Source organism: Mobula hypostoma, chromosome 5 (genome assembly GCF_963921235.1).
Source record: "Mobula hypostoma chromosome 5, sMobHyp1.1, whole genome shotgun sequence".
In the NCBI taxonomy this organism is placed as follows: domain Eukaryota; kingdom Metazoa; phylum Chordata; class Chondrichthyes; order Myliobatiformes; family Myliobatidae; genus Mobula; species Mobula hypostoma.
In genome coordinates this window covers 34,949,631-34,976,460 of record NC_086101.1, presented here as the reverse complement: position 1 = coordinate 34,976,460, position 26,830 = coordinate 34,949,631, and the positions used below count along the sequence as shown (strand labels likewise).

Here is a 26,830-nt window from a genome sequence, read left to right as displayed (position 1 = left end):
GTTAAGTAGGGTGGGTTGCTGGGTGGTGCGGCTCATTGAGATAGAACGCACTGTAAATTTCATGGGCTAGTGATAAGCCCACTTTTGAAACATCCATTCCTTTCCATAACTGCATGGAAGGGAGGCACATGAAAACGGAGTAAAGAACTAAAGGCTCAGCCATTCAGAAACAACAATATTCAGAATAAAAATGATCCAGAGATAGTGACAGGGATGTTAGAGAGGTCAAAGCTTTTGTGTAAACCAATTAATAAATGAGGATTGATCCTGCATCTCATTCATTTATATTCCAGAGGGGATTCATAGATCATAGAAGAGTACAGCACAGGAACTGATCATTCAGCCCAAAATGTGGTACTGAACCAGCTAAAAAGCAAAACAAAAACACGTACAAACACTAATCCCTCCTACCCACACCATGTCCATATCCCTCCATCTTCCTTATATCCACATGCCTATCCAAAAGTCTCAAGTTTTCCTTTATCACCATGCAAGGCAGTGCATTCCAGGCATCCACCACTCTCTGAGTAAAAAAATTACCCTTCACATCGCTCTTGAACCTTCCCCCTCTCACCTTCAATGCATGCCTTCTGGTATTAGACATTTCAACCCTGGGAAACTAATGCTCTCTGTCCACTCTATCTATGCCTCTCTAAAATCTTGTAAACCTCTGTTAGATCTCTCCTCAGTCTCCGACGCTCCAGAAACCTAAGTTTATCTAGCCTTTCGTGATAACACATGCCCTCTAAACCAGGCTGCATCCTGGTTAACCTCTTCTGCGCTCTCTCCAAAGCTTCAACATCCGTCCTATAGTGGGGTGACCAGAACTGTACACGATATTCCAGATGTGGCCTAACCAGAGTTCTATAAAATTGCAACGTAACCTCCTGACTTGAACTCAGTGCCTCGACTAATAAAAGCAAGCATTCCATGAGCCTTCTTAACCATCTTATCAATCTCCATAGCCACTTTCAAGGAGCTATGAACTTGGATCCCAAGATCTCTCTACTAAGCAACACTCTTTAAGTACCTTGTCCTTAACAGTGTACTGTCTCCTTGCATTTGATCTATCGAGCTGCAACACCTCACATTTAAACTCAATCTGCTATTTGCCAGTCTTCTACACTATCCACTACTTCACCAATCTGGGTATTATCTGCAGATTTACTAAGCCACCCATCTACCTTTTCATCCAGGTCATTTATATACATTACGAACAGCAGAGGTCTCAGCACAGATCCCTGCGGAATGCCACTAATTACAAACCCAGCACATCCTTCGAACGTAGTGCTACGTTTTCTCTAGTCTCTTTCCTGAAGGATATTAGTCTTAAAGTGTGAATACCAATCAGTATCACTTGCTTGAGCCTTTTCAGGGCTGCATTAAACTGTGCATCCCAGGCTAATATATTTACTCAGCTGCAGTATCCAACCTGATTAACAAATCAATGACTTTTCATTTATATTATACCTTTCCTGGCCTTGGGGCTTTAGAACTCTCAAGAAATTCCAAGAAGTGAAGTCAGTGTAATAACGTAAGAAACAGCTGTGTGTTTTGCAAGGTTTCATTAATAGCAATATGACCTCATGATTGAAGGATAAATATTGGCTTGCTGAGATGAGCTCCCTGTTCTTTGAAAATTTCACACTATGTGAGTGCATTTTGTGGTCTTATTTTCAGTTTCCTTTTCTTAAAAAAAACTTTGCACAAAGATTTATCCATTTTTTTTAAAATTTGGTACTTACTGTGCACATGGGAGACTGCCTCACATTTGTTCTATCTGCTCAATTCCCACTGATAGTCTTGCTAATACGCATAATATTGTTAAAGGACAAAAGAGTTTTTGGCGGATGTGGTTTAACTGCAGTGCAACTAGAGTCTGAAAGCTTTTCACCTTTTCTTATGCATCTTGTGGTTTGCAGAAAATCTTCATTCTGATATCATTGTGGTTTTTAAGCTGCTTGGCATGTCAGGTCTGTGACCTACATTATTAGTTTGCATTGTTTCGTGGCACCAGGGATGACTGCAGTAAATATTCTCATCAAATTAATATTGCAGAAGCTGTAAACACTTTAGAAAAAGGGTGGAAAATTGAATTCCAGCAAGAAATTTAATGGCCAATAGCAGGAAAAATGTGAAGTGGTGACTTAAAACAAATGGTCTCTTTTGCCATAAGTTGAAGCTTTCAGTTTCATAGTTGAAGAGTTAGACGCACTTAAAGTACTGCGGCTTTTCAAGGTGATTTGGAAAATATTTCACATTTTGCACCTTACAGTAAGTGAAATGCAGTTCTAACTTCCCTGGTCTTATTAGGTAAGCAAGAATAAAGTCCTAATGCACGGTCTCAACCCAAAATGTCAGTCTGCGCCTTTTGGGATGCTGCTGCCCCGCTGAGTTCTGCCAATGTTCTGTTTTAAATAAATATGCATTTAGTTTAAGAAAAGGCTTTCGTGGATTTAAATCATGCCATGAACTGCATAAAGGTGTCCCGATTAAGATCAACAAATTAATGACTCAAGATAGAATTATGCAGAATAGAAAGAGATCATTCAGACCATAGTCCTAGTGCTGAGTTTGTCCAATTACACTGGTACGTGTTGAGCACTGAGAGTGCATTCTCATGTACGGGAGTGTTCGTAGAATTAATACAATGTTCATATATTATTGTGTTACTTACAGCACTGCTGCACCAGGAACCCGGGTGACGGCTCTCCTGCAGCGGTGAAAAGGTTAAATTTGTCTTATTGCCCTGCAGCTCATATGCAGGGAGTGTTTGAGGCAATGTACAAACCTTGTTTGTGGGGATTGGCTTTGAGTGGGTCAGGGTGTGTGTTTGAGCTTCTTGTCATAGAGAAATCTTTGGACTGGAGATACCTGTGCAGCCAAAAAAATGAGAGTGAATGACAGCATTTTCCTTCACATCCCACGGGGTGGGTTCCAGTTGTCTCCCAGATGTGTAGATGGTGTTAACAATCCCCAGTACAGCCATGTGGCCCATTCTCTTCAGTACTCCCACTGCCGGTTCCAGGCATAGCAGCACACAGCCTGAACGGGCAACTTTTTTTTTTTTGGTTTTTTTTTATTTTATTTTTATTTGAATAAGGAGTTCACAATTATCATGTACTTTTTTCACACATATAACCTTTTCCATTTTTTTATATGTATAAAACTACAATTATTTATACATTCTTAAGTACACATTGAGATGATATAAAAGGAAATGACCTCTTCAGCTTGTCGGATGATTGCTTTTGTTACTCTAATGGCTAGAAGATCTATACTATTGAATTGGAAAGAGATTAGTCCTCCAACTACATTTCATTGGTTTTCTCAAACTATATCTTGTTTAAATCTAGAAAAAATTAGAAGTGTCATTTTTGAGCCATCTATTAAATTTGATGAGACTTGGAGACCATTTATTCAATACTTCCACATGATGTAATTTGACCCTTGCCAAATCTATTTTGTGATTTCAATATATGGGGAGAGGAGCGGAAGTGACGACACTATTGGTTCTATCTGAGGTATCATAATAGCCATTTCGTTTCTTTTTCTTTTCCTTAGTTTTCTTTTAGTTTGGGTAGATTAGTTTTTTTTAGAGGATATATTTTTTTTCTTTTACTTTTTTTATGGTATTTTTGTATTTTATGTATACTGTTTATATATTTTATTGTTAATCTGTGTGATTTTGGGATGTTTACTAACTATGTGTGCCCTGACTGTAAACTTTTATAATTATTATTAATTAATACAATCCCAATTGCTCTGTACTTACTTTTTGTAATGTGTATGATGTTGAAACTAATTAAAAAATTGAAAAAGAAAGAAAGAAATCTTACGTCCGTCACACAACATGAGGGAGTAAAAATCTTTGCATTATGACATTGTCGCAATGTACAGACGTGTGAATTTATAAGTCTAATGGTTTGTAGAAAGAAGCTGTCCCATAGCCCGTTGGTCCTGGCTTTAATGTTGCGGTAGCGTTTGCCAGATAGAAACAGCTGAAGCAGTTTGTGGTTGGGGTTACTGGTGTCCCTGATGATCTTCTAGGCCTTCGTTACGCATCTGCTGCTGTAAATGTCCTCAGTGGAGGGAAGTTCACATCCGCAGATGTGCTGGGCTGTCCATACCACTCTCTATAGTGATCAAGGTTGGGGCAGTTCCCATCCCAGGCGATGATAGAGCCAATCAGGATGCTCTCAGTGGTGCCTCTGTAAAAGGTCTTGAGGATTTGAGGACTCATGCAGAACTTCTTCAGTCGCCTGAGGTGGAAGAGATACTGTTGTGTTTTTCTTGCCACACAGCTGGTGTGTACAGTCCAGGTGAGATCTTCGGTGCTGTATATGCTGAGGAACTGAAACTAATCACCCTCTCAACTGCAGTCCCATTGAAAACACAAAATAATCTGCAGATGCTGGGGTCAAAGCAACACTTACAACACGCTGGAGGAACTCAGCAGGTCGGGCAGCATCAGTGGAAAAGATCGGTCGAGGTTTCGGGCCGGAACCCTTTGTCAAGTCCTGAAACATCGACCGATCTTTTCCACTGATGCAGCCTGACCTGCTGAGTTCCTCCAGCGTGTTGTGAGTGTTGCAGTCCCATGTTGAATGGGACTAGCCTGTCTCTATTCCTCTTGTAATCTGTGATCAGCTCTTTTGTTTTTTGGACATTGAGGGAGAGGTTGTTATCTTGGCACCACTGTGTCAGGGTGTAGGGGTTATGTACCTTTGAGTGTTGGGATTAAAGAACTAAAGGTTCTATGACAAATCAGTACTTGCGTTAAGTAGAGTCCCAGTGTAGGTGCACTTTCTAGTTCCTTATTCATAGTCTAAGCTGTTTTATTTTAGGTATTTATAGAATTCCCCTTTTGAAATGAAATACAAGAAACTAGAGATTGTAGAATCTGGAACAGAAAACAATCTGCTGAAAGAACGCTGGGTCAAGCAGCACCTGTGGAGGGAAGGTCTGAACCCTGAACACTCAGCAATTCTTTTCCCCTCCACAGAAGCTGCTGAACCTGAAACAGCAACAATACTTTTCCCACCTCCCCACAGATGCTGCTTGACCTGCTGAATTCCTCCAGGGGTGTTTTTTTTTCTCCTTTTGAAAATTCACATTAAATCTGTTTCCTCTGTTCTTTCATGCACTATTTTCCAAATCCCAAGATCTTGGTGCATTTAGAAATCAGAAATCCTATTCTTGCCATCGGTTATTTTGCCAGGAGTTACTTTAAATTTATACTCTCCGGTTACTGACTCCCCCACCAATAGAAACAGCTGTAACTTATATCCACCAGATGTATTTGTGATTTTGAATATCCATGTTAAAAATCCCCTTGAACTTCTGTCCTGTAAAGGGATTGGTAATTTCTTCCATTGTTCCATTTTGTCAAGTTTTGGAAGGACATAATATTAAAATGTGTTTATTTATTTTAATTCCATAACAAATAAAGAAGATAGTTTTACTTTTGAAGGATTTTGTCTCTGTAGGAGATTCTCTACAGTACTTCATAGATAGCACAATGCAAGGCATGATTTGTTTTCAGCTGACTGGCCACTGGAATTTTCCAGTCTTGGAAGATCGAAGGTGTAATAAGTTAGTGTATCTAAAAATATTGAATAATATTAAAGCTGTACAAAACCGTAGTTAAATCCCACTTGGAGTACTGTGTTCAGTTCAGTTACCTCACTACAGGAAGGATGTGGATAATATAGAGAGAGTGCAGGGGAGATTTACAAGGACGTTGCCTGGATTGGAGAGCATGCCTTATGAGAATAGGTCGAGTGAGCTTGGCCTTTTCTCCTTGGAGCGACAGCGGGTGAGAGGGGACCTGACAGAGGTGTATAAGATAATGAGAGGCATCGATCGTGTGGATAGCCAGAGACCTTTTCCCAGGGCTGAAATGGCTATCATGAGGGGGCCATATTTTTAAGGTGCTTAGAAGTAGTTACGGGGGGATGTCAGAGGTACGTTTTTTCACACAGAGTAGTGGGTGCATAGAATGCACTGCCAGCGAAGGTGGTAGACACGGTTAGGGTCTTTGAAGAGACTCTTAGATAGGTACATGGAGCTTAGAAAATAGGGAGCTACGTGGTAGGGAAATTCTAGGCAGTTTCTAGACTAGGTTACATGGTCAGCACAACATTGTGGGCCGAAGGGCCTGTAATCTGCTGTAGATTTCTATATTCTATCAGTGTTCAAAATATGTTACAGAAAACAAATAGATGAGCACAAGACAGTAATGGGGAAAAACTGGTATCTGCATCTAATAATTTGAATATTGAATCTTGACAAGGTTGAAAGATTATGGTTAAGTTGTTGAAAATTGCTCGTTGCTGACATCAATGAGTCTTTTAAGTATCTACGTGAATTCCACTCTATTGATTCATTTTTTGAAGTTAAAAGATGGAATTTCTCAAAAAGTTTTAAATTAAGTAGGTAGGTGTGAGCCTTGGTAACACTTTCACCTCTGAGTCAGATATCGTGGGGTCAAATCCTGTCTCAGAGAATTAAGTTCAAAAATTCAGTCCGATGCTCCAATGCAGTGATGTTGTTGGATTTTTGTCTTTTGGATAATATTTTAAACTGTGTCTCCACCTACTTTCTTACATGAGGTTGAAGATGCAGTGTCACTATTTCATAAAACTGTAATATTGCTCCTTATCCACAAGTTGGCTGCTGACCACAGTTTATTTGACCGTAAAACATTTTGGGTGGTTTTGAGGTTGTGAAATACCAAGCAGAAAGATGTGTCCTTCTTGTAAATATTACAGCTTGTGGGAATCAGTGCAAAAAGGATTGATTCAATGATTTAATTTAAGGGGATTATGCATTATGTTTTAAATTCAATCTGATTTAGGTGGTCGAATTGTCAGGGGAAATTCTTTTCACTGAAATTTCCACTTCTGCCCACATCCCTAACCTTCCCTCCGTCACTCCTCATTGATTGGCAAATCTGCATAGTGTGATTCGCCGTACTCCACCTGTCAGGACATAAGAAGAAGCAGCCACTTTGCCCTGCATTGTATGTCATTTAGTTAATCTTGGCTGAATGTCAGGCTACATATGGAACACACTGAAGGTACTTGAAAGGCCTGGTAAATTTCTTTCCCATCAATATACACAATTAAGGTGTTAAAACAATGCATTAATTGGTGAAGAAGTTAATTATAAGATTTTAAAATGGTTAATTGACAGCTCTATAAGTAGTCTTTCTAGTGAGAGCTTACATTTGCATATCACTTTTCCTATATAAGAAAATCCAATTGAAACTCAAGTTGACAGCAGTTTGTGGCAGGTAGTTGACAGCAATTCACAGAGAGAGGTAAAGGCTGCTTATCAAAAATGGAAAGGAAAAGGAATGACTCACAGTCCTTTAGCACCTTTTGCTACATCAGGACATCCCAGAGCACATCACACCTAACAAAATACTCTTGGAGTATAGGTAGCAGAAAGGCTCTGTAGTCAGCAGGATGATTAAATCAGGTAATTTTTGCTGATGTTTACATTGTGTTCAAACACAATAGGAGTTCCTATTCGCAACTCCTTTGTGAAGGAAGCTGTTCACAACTTTATGCAGCAGGATACAGGCATGGAGTGATAAGTGGCAAGTAACATTCATGCCACAAAAGGACCAGGTAATGACCATCTCCAAAACTCCAGAATCTAAACACCTGTCCTTGACATTCAGTAGCACCAACATCCCACTGATCAGAAACTCAACCGAATCAGCCATACAAGTACTCCAAAGGAGTTGTTAGTCCCTTAGTTCCATGATGTGCAGCACAGCCCTTTGATGGTTACACCGGAGACTACAGATATTGGAAACTGGGGCAATGAACAACCATGCTGTAGGAACTCAGTAGGTCACACCGCATCTGCGGAGGGAAATAGACAGTGAACATACATAAATTATCACTATATGCAGATGATTTGTTATTATATATCTCTAATCCGGAGAATCAATTCCTGTTATTTTAGCTTTGTTGGCTCAATTTAGTAACTTTTCTGGTTACAAATTAAACCTTAATAAGAGTGAATTATTTCCCCTAAATAAGCAGGTTCCTATTTACGGATGTTTACCATTTAAATTGGTTACTGACTCTTTTATATATTTAGGGATTATAATCATGAAAAAGTATAAAGATTTATTTAAAGCTAATTTTTTACCTTTAATTGATCAGTTAAACTTTTGTTTACTGAATGGTCACCAGTGTCTTTGTCTCTGATCGGTCGGATCAATGCTATTAAGATGATTATTTTGCCTAAATTTCTGTATGTATTTCAATCGGTTCCAATTTTTATTCCAAAATCTTTTTTTGATAATGTTGACTCAAAAATTTCTTCATATATATGGCAGAACAAAAACCCTAGTCTAGGTAAAAGGCATTTACAAAAATCTAAAAAAGTGGGGGGGTTAGCGCTCCCGAATTTTAGATTTTATTATTGGGCAATTAATATTTGATGCTTAAAATTTTGATTACGAGACTTGAATGCAATTTCAAGTCCACATTGGGTAAATCTTGAGTGTAATTCATTACAAGGGTTTTCTTTGGGTTCGGTTTTAGGGACTTCACTTCCTTTCATTCTTTCTAATCTGTATAAACAAATTAATAATCCAATAGTTAAGCATAGCATATATGGTTTCAATTTCAAAAATGTTTTGGGTTGAAGCAATTTATTTTAGCAAATCCTATTATATCTAATTTCTTTTTTCAACCTTCCACTATGGATCAAGCTTATTTAGATTGGAAAATCAAAGGTATAGTACGATTTCCTAATTTATTTTTGGATAATTGTTTTATGTCCTTTGATCAACTATCTAATAAATATAATTTACCTAGATCTCACTTTTTTAGATATCTGCAGGTTAGAAACTTTTTAATTACTGTTTCTCCTAATTTTCCACACTTATATCCAATGGATATTTTGGAAAAAAACTTAGATTTAAATCTTTCTCAGAAAGGTGTTGTAGCAATTATTTATAATATTATTATGAATTTATGCCCTGATGTATCTAATACAATTAAAACTGATTGGGAAAGGGAACTTAAGATTACTTTACTGATTGAAAAATGGGAAAAAAATTCTTCAATTAGTTAATTCATCTTCTATATGTACTTTTTTTTTAGTTTAGTTGATTATTTCTGTTTAGATTAGTTTTTTTGGGGGGGGTTATTTTTTTTTTCCTTTTTCATGATTTTTGTTTATATATTTTTCTTTGTTTTATATTATTCATTGGTATCCTATATGATTGAGAGTTTTATCATTTAAGTATTATTTGGCTTTATAATCACTTATGTTAATTATAACAATGTGTTCCCAATAACTTTGTACTACTACCATGTCATGTTTATATCTTTATGAAGCTAATAAAAAGATTGAAAAAGAAAGAAAGACAGTGAACATTTCGGGGTGGGACCCTTCAGAATGTCCACTTCTCTCTACAGTTGCTGCCTCCAGCATCTTGTTTATGGCCCTTTGATGTTTAGGTGATTAATATTGAGCTGTATTGACTAATAGATAATGATAACCATAGTCAACTCATTAGTTCTAACTATCTACTGATTCTATCCATTCTCTAGAAAGAAACAGTAAATATGATGCTATTTATATACTATATTTATAACAAAACATTCGAATATTCGGCATTTCCGCTGACTCACTGCTCTAGTTCCTCCCCCTCCCATATCCGGCTCTCTGTGTTTAACATAGTATACTGAATATTTCGAGTCACATTGAGTCACCTGTTCTGATTTGGTTTGACCCAGTCTTTCCCCTTGCTGCCTGTTCTGTAAGATCTGGATTTTCTTTTCACTGTTTGGAAGTGTATTGTGTCATAGGTAGCTGGTATAAGACATCCAACCTCTTATTTTTGTTTCCCTCCCTGTTAGAATTGCTATGACCAGGAGGATGATGTACCAGCGTGGAGAAGTACTAAATAAGCCTGCAGGCTTTTGGGGAATGATCAAAAGTGTGACATCATCATCTTCCAATGGTGAAAATATCCTTTTATGTCAACTAAATAGCATGAAATTTATTCTCCTTCCAAATGGAGATGGACCTTGTTACTCTAAGTAATTTTTTAAAAAATATCAGTGGATTCCAGTTAATTGAGATACATCAGGTCCAGTACACTTTGGCCCAATTAAGCAGCTGCCCCAGTTAGCTCACGTTTCATGGAAATAATTAAAAAGGTATAGAGAAGACAAACTACCAGTTAATTAAGTACCAAATTATATATTTAAATGACATACAGAACAAATTAGAACACTATCAATACTGCTACAGCAGTATAAAACTGTATTAGTTCCTAAGAATGATCGACAGACAATTCACAGCCACATTCTTTTGAACAAAATAATTGCAGATAATGGACTGCCTTCATACAATGCTTTCAACAATTACATTCTCCAAATCTTCATTTTCATTGTAACATTCCAGATGATTGTTAACACATTCAAATTCTTCATAGTTCCTTACTCATTGAAGTAGTGAAATAACTTCATTTTCAGTCCTGGTTGTTTCTGGCATAGCTAGACCTGAATGCTTGAAACCACCGTGAGCAAAACTGTTCTGAATTGTTTTACTGCTTTTTTCTCACCAACTATCAGTGACAAATTCACTTCTTTCTGAACACAAGCATACACAACTGATGCTGTTTTAAAAATGGTTCATTCTAAGCACGGTGTAGTGTGTAATAGCCACATAAGTACACAATTAGCAACTGTTCGGCAACAGTCCCCTGCCCCAATTAAGCAGTATAATATCCCTGAAAAAACAAAGGGAATCTCAGCTATTTTCTGGAATGGTTTTTAAGAGTTGACCCAAATAAGCGGCTGCCTCAATGAACCAATGGCCCAATAACTGGAATCTACTATATATGGAATATTGTAGAGGTTACAGTGCAGAAGCAAGCAGATAGATAATGGACCTCAAGCTTAACTATAACTTCCTCAAATCCTCCTTCATCCAACTATATCATCATTATCCTTCTATTCCTTTTTCCGTCATGTGCTTCCCCTTAAGAACTACCCCTCAAGCAAGAGATTGCAAATCCTCCTCCTTTCTGGATCAAGGAGTTGAAATGAATAAACAGTCAACTTTTCAGACTGAGCCCTGGAAAGGAAGGAAGAAGGTACCAGAACAAAAAGGTGGAGGGAGTGGAAAGAAGATAGCAAGAAAGTGATAGGTGAAGCCAGGTGGGCAGGAAAGAGAGGATCTGAAATCATCTCTCAAAGGCTTTTTCCACTGAGGATGGGTGGGACTGCAACTAGAGGTCATGGTTTAAGGGTGAAAAGTGAGAAGGATGAGGGGAACATGAGGGGAAACTTCTTCAGTCCGGGTTGTGTGAGTGTGGAACGAGATGCCAGTACAAGTGGTGCCATGTGAGCTTGATTTCAATTTAAAGAGAAGTTTGGATAGGTACAGTACATGGATGATAGGATTATGGAGGGTTGTAGTTCCGATGGGAGTCAGCAATTTAAATATTTCAACACGTTAGATGGGCCAAAAGGCCTGTTCCTGTGCTGTATTTTTCTATGACTCCATGAGTCTATCTCATGCCATCATTGTAAACCTTCTATTTTGCATGTAGTTCAGTTCTTTTATATAACTTCTGTGCTTTGGGAGGCTTGAAGCACACCCAATAGCTCTTCAGGAACTTTTAAATATAAGTAACTAACAACTTCTTGATAGTCATATTCAAAAATTATGGATACTTCCAATATTCATCTTCACATGATATTTCAATATTCATATTCACATGACAATTGTTAGTCCACCAGCTAATAAGCTTTGCAAGTCAGTGTGTGCATTTAACCAATTTGCTCTATTCTTTAACACCCTTGCTCAGATCTCTCACATATTCAGCAGGAAGTAGATGCTCTGGAAGAATTGAGCCGACATTTATTTCTTGAAACAGTTGATCTTCATGCAACAAAGGTAATGATTAAATTGACCTTTTGTCCTCTATTTCCAGTGTTATGCAGAGTATTGGCTTGACTTTGTCCATTATATATTTATAAGAAAATCCTTTGCTGAAAAGGTTATGAATTTTAAGGTATTATAAATGTCACATACTCATTTTTACAAAAGCTATTGTTAATAGATATTGCTCAGTACCTCTTCCAACTTGTTGAAAGAATTATCCAGTTAGTCTCACTCCATCTGCTCTTTCCTCATAGCCCTTGGTTTTCATTGTTCAATTAGTTACTCGATTCCAATTTGAAAACAGCTTCCAACATCCTATCAGACTTGCATTAATCACAACCTCTGCCAGCACTTTAGTGTCAAAAGTTTTCCATAATCAAAAAATACTGCTGGAGGAAATTAGAAAGTCAGAACACCATTGTGGAGTCAAAGGGGTGGTTGGCAGTTTGGGTTGAGATCCTGCATGAGGACTGAGAGTGTAGAGGGAATATAGCCAGTATAAAGAGAAGGAGGGAGTGAGGCTGAGACTGGTGGGTGATAGGTGGAACGAGGTGAGTTGGGGCAAGATGAGCAGAGGGTAGGGACAAGATGGAGGTGATGTTCAACCAGATAAGAGGAGGATGGGACAGGTGGAGAATGGCAACATACTGAGATAATGGGGGGGGGGGGTGTGATAAGGTGACCAAAGGGTGAGAGGACCTAGAATGACCGGGTGGGAGTGGAAAAGAATTAGGGGGGAGGGGTGGTTTGTAGGTTACCTGAAAGTGGAAAATTCAGAGTTCATAACCATTGCGTTTTAGAGTACTGAAGTAGCATATGAGGTAAACACAAGAGATTTTGCAGATGCTGGAAATCCAGAGCAACGTACACAAAATGCTGGAGGAATTCAGCTAGTCAGGCAGCATCTGTGAAGGAGAATAAACCGTTTCAGCCCAAAGCATCAACTGTTTATTCCTCCATCGATGCTGCCTGATCTGCTAAGTTTCTCCAGCATTTTGAGTGTGTTTCTCTGGAATATAAGGTGGTGTTCTTCTAGATTACGTTTGGCTTCATGTGACAGTAGAGAAAGCAAGGACAGCAAGTTCAATGTGGCAATGGGAAGGGAGTTGAGGCAGCATCCAACTGAAAGGTCAAGTGAGCCGTTGTGTACACAGCATAGGTGTTTGGCAAAATAGCAGCCCAGTCTGTGGTTCGTTTTGGAGAAGCCATGTTGAGAGCAATGAATGCAGAAGACCAGGTTGGAGAAGATGCACATGAATCTCAGCTTCATCTGGAAGGGCTGTTTAGGTCCTTGGATGGTGGTGAGGGAGAAGGTTTAAGGACAGGTTTTACACCTGGTTGCAGGGCATATTGTCAGGAGGTGAGGAGGGGTGGGTGGGGGTGATGAGCAGACAAGCAAATCACAGAGAGAAGTCCTTACAGAAAGCAAAATAGGTGAAGTGGAGAGGGAAGAGAAGATACGTCTGGTGATGGGATCCATTTGCAACTGGCAGAAATAGTAAAGTATGTACTGGATGTGGAGACTGATGCAGAGAATGGTGAGGAATAAGGGAACTCCATCTCTATTCTGGCTTGGCAGAGGGTGGTCAGGAGCAGACATCTGAGTAGTGGAGGAAATGCAAGAGAGGGTTCCGTAAACTAAAATTCCTGAAAAACGAGGGCATATCTTGAAAACAAATGTGGCAGAGACAAAGAAACTGAAAGGAAAGGCATCCTTACTGGAGACAAGGTAGGAGGAGGTATAGTCTAGGTAGCTATGGGAGTCCTCGGATTTGTAGTGGTTAATAGTGGATAGTATGTCACCTGAGTTGGAGACAAAAAGATCCAGAAAAAGGAAGAGGGTGTTGATAATGATCCAGGTGAATCTGAGCGGAGGGTGGAGGCTAAGGAGATAAAACAGGCAAGTTCTGCTGTCCATTTCTATTATTCGTTCTTTCAAAATGCTTCATTATCTTGAATATTCCTATAAAATCTTCCTGTAACGAACTGACTATTCTAGGAGAAACTATTTCATCTTCAGTCTCTCCCAAGAAGTGAAATCATTCATTATTGGAGCTGTTCCACTAGTCCAAATTTTTAAGCCCTTCTCAAATTCTTAGCGTACTTCCTAAGGCCAGGTGACCAAAAGTGGTCACAAGATTCAAGCCGGTGATTTTGTAAAAAGCTTAACACAACTTTTTTGAGCCTTGTCTTTCCTATCTCATCGTGCCTTTGACCCAGTGTAATCTCAGTAAATTGAATAGCTTTGATGCAGTCAAGCACAACCAGTAGATCATGGTCATCAAAGTGGCACATTAATGGAAAATAACTGGATTGGGAGAATGGTGAATCTAACCTGAAGGTGAAATTAAATTGACTCTGCTATTCATCACTGCACCAGGGGGACGGAAACATTGCTGAAAATACATATCCTGTTTATCTTTTACAGGAAAGAATTGAATATTCAAAAACATTCCAAGGAAAATATTTTAATTTTTTGGGGTACTTTTTCTCTATATACTGTGTCTGGAAAATCTTTATGGTGAGTATAACACTTCTGCAATGCAGTGCTCCGGGTTGGCATTGTTGGAGATGCTTTCCGTATTGGCTATGAGCAGCAGGCTCAGAACCTAGGTGACATTCATATTGATTTGTATAACTCTTGCCGTCAGTTTATCTCAGCTGAACTTTGTAATTTAAATTTGTTCTGAATTCCCAATCCAACTTGTTTTAGTTTCGTCTGCTTCACTTGTTTACAGGTGAGGAAGGCATAAAATTGGATGCCAGGGTGGGAGTAATGAATTTACTGGAATCCGTTCCAATGGACAGAATAAATCTTCAGTTAGAAAAGCAAGGATTAATTAGGGGCTATCAACATTTCTTTGTTAAGGGAAGGTCATATCTGACTAATGATTCATTTTTCAGAAGAGATAACAAGGAGAGTCAATGAGGGCATGTGTTTGTTAGAGTTTACATGGATTTTAGCAAGGTATTTGACAAGGTTCCATGTTCCTGATGGTATTCCGGTCAAATAAGTAAAATCCCGTGGAATCCAAGGGAGAATGGCAAACTCAGTCCAAGATTTGCTTGGTGGCAACAGTTTTTTTTTGGTGACAGGTGTAATGTTACTAGAGGGGCTACATGAGAGTCAATACTTGGTCCTTTGCTTTCTGCAACATAATCAGACCAAGAAAATGGGGCATGATAAAAGGAGCCTGCAGATAACTAAAAAAAAATTGTCCATGAGCAGGCACTGGGGAGCAAGCTTTAGTCTGGGCAACACAGGTGACCTGGTCAGTCAGGCAGAAATGGCAGATGAATTGAATCCAGATAGGTAACATGTTTGGGCAGGAGTAGGTGGGCATCAGAATTGTAGCAGGTGATACTGAAAGGTGTGGAAGAACATCAGAATCCTGGAGCGGATCACAAAAAACGCAAAGGAAGTATAGTTAAACCATTAATTATACCATCTAGGTTATGTGAGAACTACACACAGCAGCTCAAGGACTGCATGCTTGATTACCTGGTTATAGAAAGAGAAAGTGCAGCTGGAATTCAGCCTCATAAAGTTATACAGCACAGAAACAGGCCCTTCAGCCCTGCTCATATTTATGAAGGTGTTGCCAGGTTAGGGTTAGTGAGTTGTGGGCATGCTATATTGGCACCGGAAGCATGGCGACATTTGCAGGCTGCCCAGCGCAGTCCTCGCTGATTTGATCTGACACAGGCAATGCATTTTACTGCCTGTTACAAAGTACATGTGACAAATAAAGCTGATCTTTTAAAAAATAATCTTTATCTTGATCGTTACAAAGAAAAGTGGGGTTATTTTCTTTGGATCAGGGAAGGCTGAGATAAGACTTAACTGATGTGTGGTTCCTGTTTTGTGACAGGTTACTGACTTTGACCTTAATAATTTATGGTTTATAAGCACCTTGTTTGACTTTTCCCTTTAGATAGATGCCCTTATAGTGGAGCATTTACTAAGACAACAAACTACAGAATAGTCTGAGGGAAAAAAAATCTACTTTGCTGCTGTTTTGTTTGTGCTGCGACTGATTTATTACTTAATGGTTTGACCTTCACCTGTTTCAATTAGTTTTGGTGTACACAGAGTGAAAATTTCTACTCTTTTTTTGTTTCTCAAAAAGAGTGGATGTAATCTGAAACTCTTTTCCAAAAGATTGAATGATATTGAACCCATTCCAGGCTGAAATTAACTTGATTTTTCTTATAAAATGGCTAGAGGAGAACTAATACTTCTAGAGAAGAAATAGTGCCTGGATGTTCAAGGTGATGTCAGAATGTATCACACATGGCAGTGGGCATCTGAAGCTCCCCCAAGATACTTTTTGGAACCAGAGATCAATTGAGATAAGAACATAAGACTATAAGACATAGGAGCAGAATTAGGCCATTCAGCCCATTGAGTTTGTTTCGCCAATCCATCATGGATGATTTATTATCCCTCTCAACCCAATTCTCCTGCCTTCTCCCTGTAACCTTTGACATCCTGACTAATCAAGAACCTACTAACCTCCACTTCAAAGACTTGGCCTCCACAGTTGTCTGTAGCAATAAATTCCACAGATTCACTGCCCTCTAGCTAAAGAAATACCTCTCATCTCTGTTCTAAATGGATGTTCCTCTACTGAGGCTGGGTCCCAATCCTAGTTTCCCCCACTATAGGAAACATCCTGTCCACATCCACTCTATTTGGGCCTTTCAATAGATTTCAATGAGTTTCACCCCTCATTCTTCTAAACTCCAGTGAGTCCAGGCCCAGAACTATCAAATGCTCCTCATGTTAACCCTTTCATTCTGGGCATCATTCTCATCAACCTCCTGCACCCTCTCCAATGCCAGCACATATTTTCTTAGATAAGGAGCCCATAACTACTCACAATGCTCCAAGTACAGTCTAACCAATGCCTTATAAAGCCTCAGCATTACAGCCTTGCTTTTATTTTCTAGTCCTTTCAAAATGAGTGCTAACATTGAGTTTGCCTTCCTTAGCACCGACTCAACCTGCTAGTTAACCTTTAGTGAATTGTGCCCAAGGACTCCTGTCCCTTTTCTGAATTTTGATTTTTCTCCCCATTTAGAAAACTATATATGCCTTTATTCCTTCAAACAAAGTGCATGGTCATACACTTCCTTACAATGTATTTCATCTGCCACCTGTTAGCCCATTCTCCAGTCTGTTGTAAGTTATTCAGCAGACTGCTACTTTCTCAACACCACCTGCCCCTCAGCTTATCTTCATATTGTCTGCAAACTTGACCACAAAGCCATCAATTCCGTCATCTAAATCATTGACATATAGCATAAAAAGAAGCGGTTCCGACACCAACCCCTGCAGAACACCGCCAGTCACTGGCAGTCAACCAGAGAAAGGCCCCCGTTATTCCTAGTCTTTGCCTCCTGCCATTCAGCTAGTCTTCTATCCATGCTTGTATGTTTCCTATAATACCACGGGCTGTTACGTTGTTAGACAGCTTCATGTGTGGCACCTCTTCAGGCCTTCTGAAAATCTAGATAAACAACATCCGCTGACTCTCTTTGTCTCTTCTGCCTGTTTTTCTTCAAAGAATTCCAACAGATTTATCAAGCAAGATGTTCCCTTGAGGAGACCATGCCAACTTCGGCCTATTCTATCATGTGTCCCGAAACCTCATTCTTTGCAATGGACTCTTACCATCTTGCCAAACACTGAAGTCAGGCTAACTGATCAACAATTTGCTGCCTTCTGCCTCCCTCCCTTATTAAGGAGTGGAGTGACATTTGTAAATTTCCAGTCCTCCAGAATCATTCCAGGATCTAGTGATTCTTGAAAGGTCATTTTGAATGCCGCCACAATGTCTTCAGCTACCTCTTTCAGAACCCTGGTCCAGGTGGCTTATCTACCTTCAGACCTCTCAGCTTCCGAAGCACATTCTCCTTAGAGCAACTATACTACCTTCTGCTCCTGAAGTTTGAATTTCTGGCATACTGCTAGTGACTTCCATAGTGAAGGTTGATGTAAAGTACTTATTAAGTTCATCCGCATTTCTTAGTCACCTATTACTACCTCTCAATGCCATTTTCCAGTGGTTCAATATCCTCTCTCGTCTTTTTTACTCTTTACATATTGAAAAAACTTTTGCTATCCCCTTTTATATTATTGGCTAGCTTCCCTTCAAATGTCATCTTTAGTCTCCGTTTGGCTTTTTAGTTGCTTTCTGTTAGTTTTAAAAGTTTCCCAATCCTCTAACATGTCATTAATTTTTGCTCTATCATATGCCTTCTCGTTTGCTTTTATGTTGTCTTTGACTTCCTTGTCAGCAACGATTGCCTCATCCTCCCTTTAGAATACTACTTCACCTTTGGGATGGTTCTAACATGCGCCATCCGAATTGCCCCCAGAAACTCCAGCCATTACTGTTCCGCCATCATTCCTGGCAGTGTCCTCTTCCAATATACTTCGGCCAGCTCCTTTCTCATGCCTCTATAATTCCCTTTATTTCACTGTAATACTGATACATCTGACTTTATCTTCTCCCTCTCAAACTGCAGAGTGAATTCTGACGTTAACTATCTATTTTTATTTATTTAGAGATACAGCACGGAATAGGCCTTTCTGGCCCTTCAAGCTGCACTGCCCAGCAACCCCTGACAACTCTGATTTAACCCCAACCTAAACCCAAGACAATTTACAATGACTACTTAACCTACCCGCCAAGTCTTTGGACTGTGGGGAAAAAACCAGAGAACCTGGAGAAAACCCACGTATTCCATGGGGAGGATGTACAGACACTCCTTACACTGGACGCTGGGCGATCTCCAACACCTCAAGCTGTAATAGTGTGCACTAACTGCTTCATTATAATGATATTATGATTACTCCCTCTTAAGGGTTCCTTTACCTTAAACTCTCTAATCAAATCTGGTTCATTTCACAACACCCAGTCCAGAATAGCCTTTCCCTTAGCGGGCTCAACCACAAGCTGCTCTAAAAAACCATCTTGTAGACATTCTACAAATTCTGTCTCTTGGGATCCAGCACCAACCTGATTTTCCCAGTCTACCTGCATATTGAAATTCCCCCATGACTATCGTAACATTGCCTTTATTATATGCCTTTTCTATCTCTCATTGTAATTTATATACCACATCCTGGCTACTTTTCAGAGGCCTATATATAACTCCCAACAAGGTCTTTTTACCCTTGTAGTTTGTTAACTGCCCACAAGGATTCTACATCTTCAGATCCTATGTCACCTCTTTCTAAGGATTTGATTGCATTTTTTACCAGTGGAGCTACCCCATTCCCTCTGCCTACCTGCTAGTTCTTTTATCCTTGGATAAAAGTGTGTATCCTTGGATGTTAAGCTCCTAAATATGATCTTCTTTCAGCTATGACTCAGTGATGCCCACAACATCATACATGCCAATCTGTAACCATGCTACAAGATCATCTACTTTATTCCATATACTACATGCATTCAAATATAACACCTTCAGTCCTATAATTCACACCTTCATTCTTGAACTATTCAAAAATGAGTCTTTGGGTAGAATACTAAGGTTTGTAGACTCGGGACAAGTAGATTGAGTTAGGTAATGATCACCCATGTTCTTCAGCTGAATCACTGAGGGACTGAATGGCCTTCTGCTCTTTTTGTTTAATTTTTTTCTGCCTAGAACAGCAACCGTAAGAAGTTTAATGAGTGAGTTTTTCATCTTTTAATGTACTGATACATTGTTTTATCTGCATATATCTTGCTTTCATTTGGCTTTGGGAATAATATCAAATAGTCTTAATGTTATTAAAATGTGTTAACCTGGATCAGCTGTGATATAACTGAAACTAAATTCATTGTGTTACACACTGGATTTTTTGATTTGTGTTGGATTTTTAATTTATGTTTTCCTTTCTTCCCCACCTTCCCACCAACCATACTCAAATGACAGGCAACAATAAATATTGTCTTTGATCGTGTTGGTAAAACAGACCCAGTCTCACGAGGTATAGAGATCACAGTGAACTATCTGGGCATTCAGTTTGATGTAAGTAAAACCATTGGCCTGTGCGACAACTTTTCTTTCAAGAAGGTCGTCCATTGTGATGGTAATGAATACTTAATTTTTATCTGATTCGTAACCTGAATAGTTCTTAACCAATACTTGTTTTGTACCCAACACTTTTTACTGAGTTGTCCAAAATAAAGAATATAATTGGAGCTCAGGGATGTTGGAAAAGTCAATTGGCCATCAAGTAATTTCTCTCTTGTACTGAGTCATTGAACAGGAGATCACTGTTCTCACTGAAAAATTAAGCAAGTTGATAGTCACATACATAAATCGCAGATTAATAGTGCTGATACAGAGCATCGGCGTCAGGGAGCGCAATGAGCCATGTGGCCCTTCGAGCCAGTACATGACTGGTCAGCACCAGTTTCAAACACTCCTCGCTATCTCCGGACTGACTGATGTCAGTCCCTGATAAGGCACGGAACCTCACATCACAGAAAGTGCCTATTAAAACCCATTGTGCCAGTGCTGGCTCTTTTGGGGCACCTTCCAATTTATACCTGCCCCACAGATGTTTTCCCCTTTGTGTATTTATCCTACTGCCTTCTGAAACTTCCTATTAAATCTGCTTACAATACTCTTTTAGGCAGCACAGGTCGATCACAAATTAAATTCGCTGCTAGATCTTTTGCTGGAGTTGTATCCACCATTTGGGTAACTCATTCTGCAGTTGCAAAAAAGTCCAAACAAACCAACGAGAAGAGGTTGGCTGGGGAGAGGAGTGGTGTAGTTTATAACTGCATTGCTTTAAATTTCATAAAGTCAGACACATTGGCTTCTTTCATCTGTTAAAGATTGTAAAGAACTAGCTGTGCAAATTTTTGGTTAGCTGCCCTGGAACATCGAAAACAACACAGGCACCATTATCCATTGTTCTCTTTCTAATCATGACATGATCATGATCATCAATTTCCCCTCAAAGTCAGCAAGATGTGAGTTAAGTTCCATTGACAGAGTTGGGTGTGTGATGTAGATCAGTGCTTTTAGGTGATGCTGGAGCTGCCCTATCACAGGAACAGTAGTGTGGACTGTCAGGTGGGACTGGACAGGGAGCAGTGGTACTGTAGCTCTGTTACTAGACTAGCAATCCACAAGCCTTGCCTAAAGATCTTGATTCACAGGGTTGATGCAATTAATTGATTAAGGTGAAAATAAGCTAGGATCAGTAAAAGTGCACTAAGTTATTTAATGCACTGTTGGTGATTAGTATATTAAACATTAAAGTAATAGTGCATTATTTTATGATATATTAAATAAAATATTGTCCCTCAGGGAATAGAGTTGTCCATCCTTATTCAGTTAGGTTCTTGTGTAACTTCAGAGCTATGGTACTGTGATTCATTTTGCAATGGGGCAGCAAGCCACTGACCTTGCCAGTACTTTACCGTCCCATGAATGGTAAAGACCATAAGACATAGGAGCAGAATTGGGCCATTCAGCCCATCGAGTCTGCTACATGATTCCATCATAGCTGATCCCGGATCCCACTCAACCCCATACACCTCCCTTCTCGCCATAACCTTTGATGCCCTGACCGATTAGGAAATGATCAACTTCTGCCTTAAGCATATGCGTGGACTTGGCCTCCACCGCAGTCTGTGGCAGAGCATGCCACAGATTTACTACTTTCTAGCTAAAAAAATTCCTCCTTACCTCTGTTCTAAAGGGTTGCCCCTCAATTTTGAGGCTGTGCCCTCTAGTTCTGGATACCCCCACCGGAGGAAACATTCTCTCCACATCCACCCTTTTTAGTCGTTTCAACATTCTGTAGGTTTCAATGAGATCCCCCTGCATTCCTCTAAATTCCAATGAGTACAGGCTCAAAGCTGCCAAACGATCCTCATATGTTAACCCCTTCATTCCTGGAATCATCCTCATGGACTCTCTCCAATGACAACACATCCCTTCTGAGATATGGGGTCCAAACTGCTGGCAGTACTCCAAGTGTGGTCTGACTAGTGTCTTATAAAGGCTCAGCATTATACCCTTGTTTTTATATTCTATTCCCCTTGAAATAAATGCCAACATTGCATTTTCCTTCTTTACCACAGACTCAGCCTGTAAATTAACCTTCCGGGATTACTGCATGAGGTCTCATAAGTCCTTCTGCACCTCTGATGTTTGAACCTTCTCCCCATTTAGATAATAGTCTGCACTATTGTTCCTTTTACCAAAATGTATTATCATACATTTCCCAACGCTGTATTCCTGCTGCAATCGCATTGCTTCCTACCCCTCCACCTATCTTCGTATCCTCCACAAACTTTGCCACAAAGTCATTAGTTCCATTATCTAAATCATTGACATTTGTGGCACCTTTTTAAATGCCTTCTTAAAATCCAAGTAAATGGCATCCACTGCCTCTCCTTTGTCCACCCTGCTTGTTACTTCCTTGGAAGTACTGATGGATCAAAGCAGCACTGAGGGTGTGCTGAATGGGTGAAGGTGCTATCATTCAGATGCAATATTAAACTGAAGCATTGGTGTTGGCTAAAGTTCAAATTCCTGAATCTGTTTTGGAATACCAAAATGAGAGGCTATCTGTTACTTCTTGTGTGGGTGTGTTGTTTTAAGGAGATATGTCTATTGTAATTGATTTATTATTGTCACGTGTACTGAGGTACAGTGGAAAAACTTGCATATTGTTCATACAGATAAGTTCATTACACAGTGCATTGAGGTAGAACAAGGTAAAACAATAACAATGCAGAATAAAGTGTTGACAGCTGCAGAGAAGGTGCAGTGCAGGTAAACAAGGTGCAAGGGTATGACAAGGTAGATTGTGATACAAGGGTCAATCTTCTTTGAAAAAATTATTTAGAGATACAGCTTACAGCAGTGAATCCACACCATCCCAGCTGCACCCATGTGACCAATTAACCTCATAACCCATATGTCTTTGAGATGTGGGAGGAAATCAGAGCACACAGAGGAAACGCACTCAGTCACGGGACAAGTGTATGAACTTCTTACAGCCAGCGGCAGGAATTGAACTTGGGTCACTGGTGCTGTAATAGCATTACGCTAATGGCTACACTACCATGCTGCTTGTTATTGTACTTATTCTCATATCTTATTGTACTTATTCTTGTATCTTATTGTACTACAGCCTTCAATAGCCTTATAACAGTGGGATAGAAGCTGTCCTTGAGAGAGAATGGGGTGGGTGGAGTCTTTGATTATGCTGGCTGCTTTACTGAGTTAGTAAGCAGAATATTACTGCCTGCAGTAATAAATAAGTATTTATTACTGGAAACATTACTAATGCCAATCATGTGACCTGTATTTGCTTGATGGGGCAGAATTTGCCGGAGGGTTGGTCATTAGATATTGGAAATGCTGGTTGAGAATTCAGCAGTATATCTCAGGGCAGATGTTCTAGTTGATAATAATGACCACACTTTTAAAGGGTTTGATTCAATATAAACCACTTTCAAACATTGTAAAAGGTGCCATAGAAATGCATGCAAACTACTTGTGTTCTTAACTGTGTTTCCACCATTTGCAACATTTTTGCCCCAAGTTTACTGATGTAAGATTATATATGGTCAGTTAGGTCAGAGTCAGTATATGTCCTGCACCAGCTGTTGCTCTGAGGAGAATGGGCAAATGTGCTGACTTGACAGAGTGTTTACAGTCTGGTTTCCTTTGAATACAGGTGAAGTTTTGGTCTCAACACATCTCCTTCATCCTTGTGGGAATAATTATCGTCACCTCCATCCGGGGCTTACTGATCACTCTCACCAAGGTGTGTATGATTGCTGCCCCTTATTACATAGGGAAAGCTGTGAATCTTAAAGTAAATAGTTTGCTTTTTGTACAGTTTATGACATTGCCACCTTCATAGCTATTGCCAAATTAGCACCTTTAAAATTTCAGACCTCCCAACTTCCTATTGGTACATCTGTCGAGAGATGGACCTATCTCCTGGTGCTAGAAGCCGTGTGCGTTGTTGTGGGTGACCTGATGCTATCCACTCCTCAGTTTTCTACCCAAAGCAAATCCCTTGGTTGTTCACAGTTGTACCCCTTCACCATCCCACCCATCTACATCTCCAGGTCCATCCACACTGAAGCTGGATGTCAGTTCCATTCACTGTCAACACGAGAACTGTAAGAGAAACGGGTAGATAGAGAATGGATGAGCAGGATGAGATGGAGCAGAAAATCAACGCATGCATGATTCCGATATATCAGTACATATAGTTGGATTGTCTCATTACATGGACGGACGGACGGACGGGGACACACACACACACACACACACACACACTCTCATTCACACGTAAGCTACACAAGATTTATTTAACAAGTGCACATTTGCCCCATTGTTGAATTCGATGTCCTTAGAGTTCAGTATTTGAAGTAAGTTTATCGTCAAATTACGTGTATATCAAAATATAGTACTGTAAGTCAGTTTCTGGCAGCTATTTTCAGTCTTGATTGTGTGTTTTTTTTGTTGATTCTGTTGTATTTCTTCATTCTACTGTAATTGCTCACAAGAAAATTCATGCTAGGGTAGTATGTGGTAGTACATATATGTACTTTGATAATAAATTTACTTTGAACATTGAAGAAATACAATAGAACCAATTGGAAAACTACATACAAAGTATGACAACCAATCAATGTGCAAAAGAAGACAATCTGTGCAAAGACAAATATAATAATAATAAATAAATACTGAGAACATGAGTTGTAGAGTCCTTGAAAGTGATTGCGTAGGTTGTGAAAAACAGTTCAGTGTTGTAGGGTAATAACAGTCCTTAACCCAGTGATCTAAGGCCCCTGTACTTCCTGTCCTGTCCCTCTGGTTGTTGGACTAGTTATTTAACTTGTCAGCATCTGGCCGCAGCTACAAAAATGACTAGCATGTAGGCAGTGAAGATTGGTTGCATAAATTCTTTGGTCTATTTAAAAAATCTGTTTAGGGCAATTCAACCACTCAAACCACAGAAGGCTATACTTAACACATTCACAGGCATGGCGCATACAAGACGAAGGCAGCACACAACCGGAGAAATTAGTGCCACATCCTTTGAATCCCATGGAAAACCTCCTTATAGCCACAGCACATACACTCAGCTACCATTGATTTGTTTTTGCAAACTTGTAGAGAAGCTAAACCAAAACAATCATCACAAAATCACCCATTGATTGTATTTATGATGTTGCTTTTCTCACTGGCACTCTAGTGCCATGATGTTTCTTTCTCAGAATTTGAAAAGTATTGTCCACATTGAGTTAGGTAGTTATTGTGCTCTGGATAATTAAAACGTTGGCACTGACTTTGTTGGTCATCTACCAAGTGTTACATCAAAGTTTTGCACACCAATCACAGAAACTTTGTGCAGCTCCCATACGTCCAAGAGCCCTGATACACTGTTCCCTCCTTCAAACCACTGTCAAGATTCAGGGGGAGATTGATTTTCCACCAACCTTTATCAGGGTTCTCAAATTAAATATAAATGTTGGCTCTCAGAGGTTCTGTTTCTTAATATCAGCGTACTAACGTATGGTTAACGTGGCACAACATGGATATTTCATTCTCAAGATGTGGCTTCACTGGCAAGTCTCACATTTGTTGCCTATCCCTTGTTACCCTCATAGAAAGGTGATTAACACTTTTACTTTAAACACTCCCAGTGAACTTGCCCTTAACCTTCTGCGCTGTAGTGGAACAGTCCCAACCTCCCCAGCCCCTTCGCAGCAGATTGCTGCGGATACTGGAATCTGAAGCAAAAAACTCTGTACCAGCCTCTGCTACCATTTCCACTCCTCCCAACTCCAATCTGCCTCTGCATCCACCCTTCCTCACCTGGATCTAACTATCACCTGCCAGCTCTTACACCATCCCTTCCCTTTTCCTAGTTATTCTGGCTACTTCCCTCTATTTTCAGTCCCGATAAAGGGTCTCAACCTGATATGCCCATTTCCCTCCATGGATGCTGCCTGACCTGCTAAATTCTTCCAGCATTTTGTTTGTTCATTCACAGCAAACTCATTCCAGGTGCCGTTCTGATAAATGGTTTCACCAAAATATTTCATCTGTTTTAATATAACTCTTGTTTTTTTTTCTCTCTCTCTCTCTCCTAGTTCTTTTACGCAATTTCCAGCAGTAAGTCTTCCAATGTTATAGTGCTTGTCCTTGCACAGATTATGGTAAGTGTTTGAAGTTTCGCCCAGAGAGAGGGAGGGTTGCAAACCGTACTAGCCTCTCACGTGAAGGGTAGCAGCCAGCTCAAGACTTTCCTGTCACATGCAATGAGTTTGAGCAAATGCATCCCAGTTCCACGCACAGAAATATATCAAACTCAGGGCAGAAGTTGGGCAAGTTTGAAAGTCTACATTGCTTCCAACATTGTCCCTGGGTTATAGGAACAGTTGAAAGGAGCTTTATGTAAGGTGTCAGTTGGTCAGTGGTAACTCTTTCCTCTACAGTGACAAGATTGGAGATAGAAATCCAGCCCAAACCCTGAGCACTCTGGCTGCTCCACTCAGTATTGAGGGAATACCGCAGCAATGGAGCTGTTGTTTTTTGGATGAGACAGTAAACATTGTGAAAATGACCAGCTCCTCTGAAAATTACTCTAAAATTCTAGCTTAGCTGTATTTTATCTGATATATAATATAATATGAATACAACTTTATAGATCATGATTTTTTCAGGAATGGTGGGGGGTGGGCTGGCTTCTTGTGATCTTTGAATGTTATCTAAGTGGGTACTGTTCATTTAGTATTCAGACAGAAGTTGAACTCTTCTTCTGCCAGTTAGAGTTGAAATGTATGTATGCAGTTTTGGCAAAATGGAAATTTTATACCAACCTGGTTTGCAGTATTAGCAATCG

At 39.7% G+C, this 26,830-nt stretch overlaps 1 protein-coding gene across 3 annotated transcripts in view; it reads left to right on the top strand.

Annotated features, from left to right (window-relative positions):
* si:ch73-390b10.2 (Golgi pH regulator) overlaps window positions 1–26,830 on the top strand; it is a 68,380-nt gene that overhangs the window by 36,074 nt on the left and 5,476 nt on the right. Inside the window, exons 8-13 of one of the 3 annotated variants that reach the window (XM_063048367.1) lie at window positions 9,894–9,997; window positions 11,855–11,943; window positions 14,360–14,452; window positions 19,864–19,959; window positions 23,642–23,731; window positions 26,079–26,144. In XM_063048367.1, the coding sequence (XP_062904437.1) occupies window positions 9,894–9,997; window positions 11,855–11,943; window positions 14,360–14,452; window positions 19,864–19,959; window positions 23,642–23,731; window positions 26,079–26,144 (538 nt within the window). Of the gene's footprint in view, window positions 1–9,893; window positions 10,006–11,854; window positions 11,944–14,359; window positions 14,453–19,863; window positions 20,021–23,641; window positions 23,732–26,078; window positions 26,145–26,830 lie in introns of all 3 variants that reach the window. The other 2 variants (XM_063048366.1, XM_063048368.1) reach the window with 2 other exon arrangements.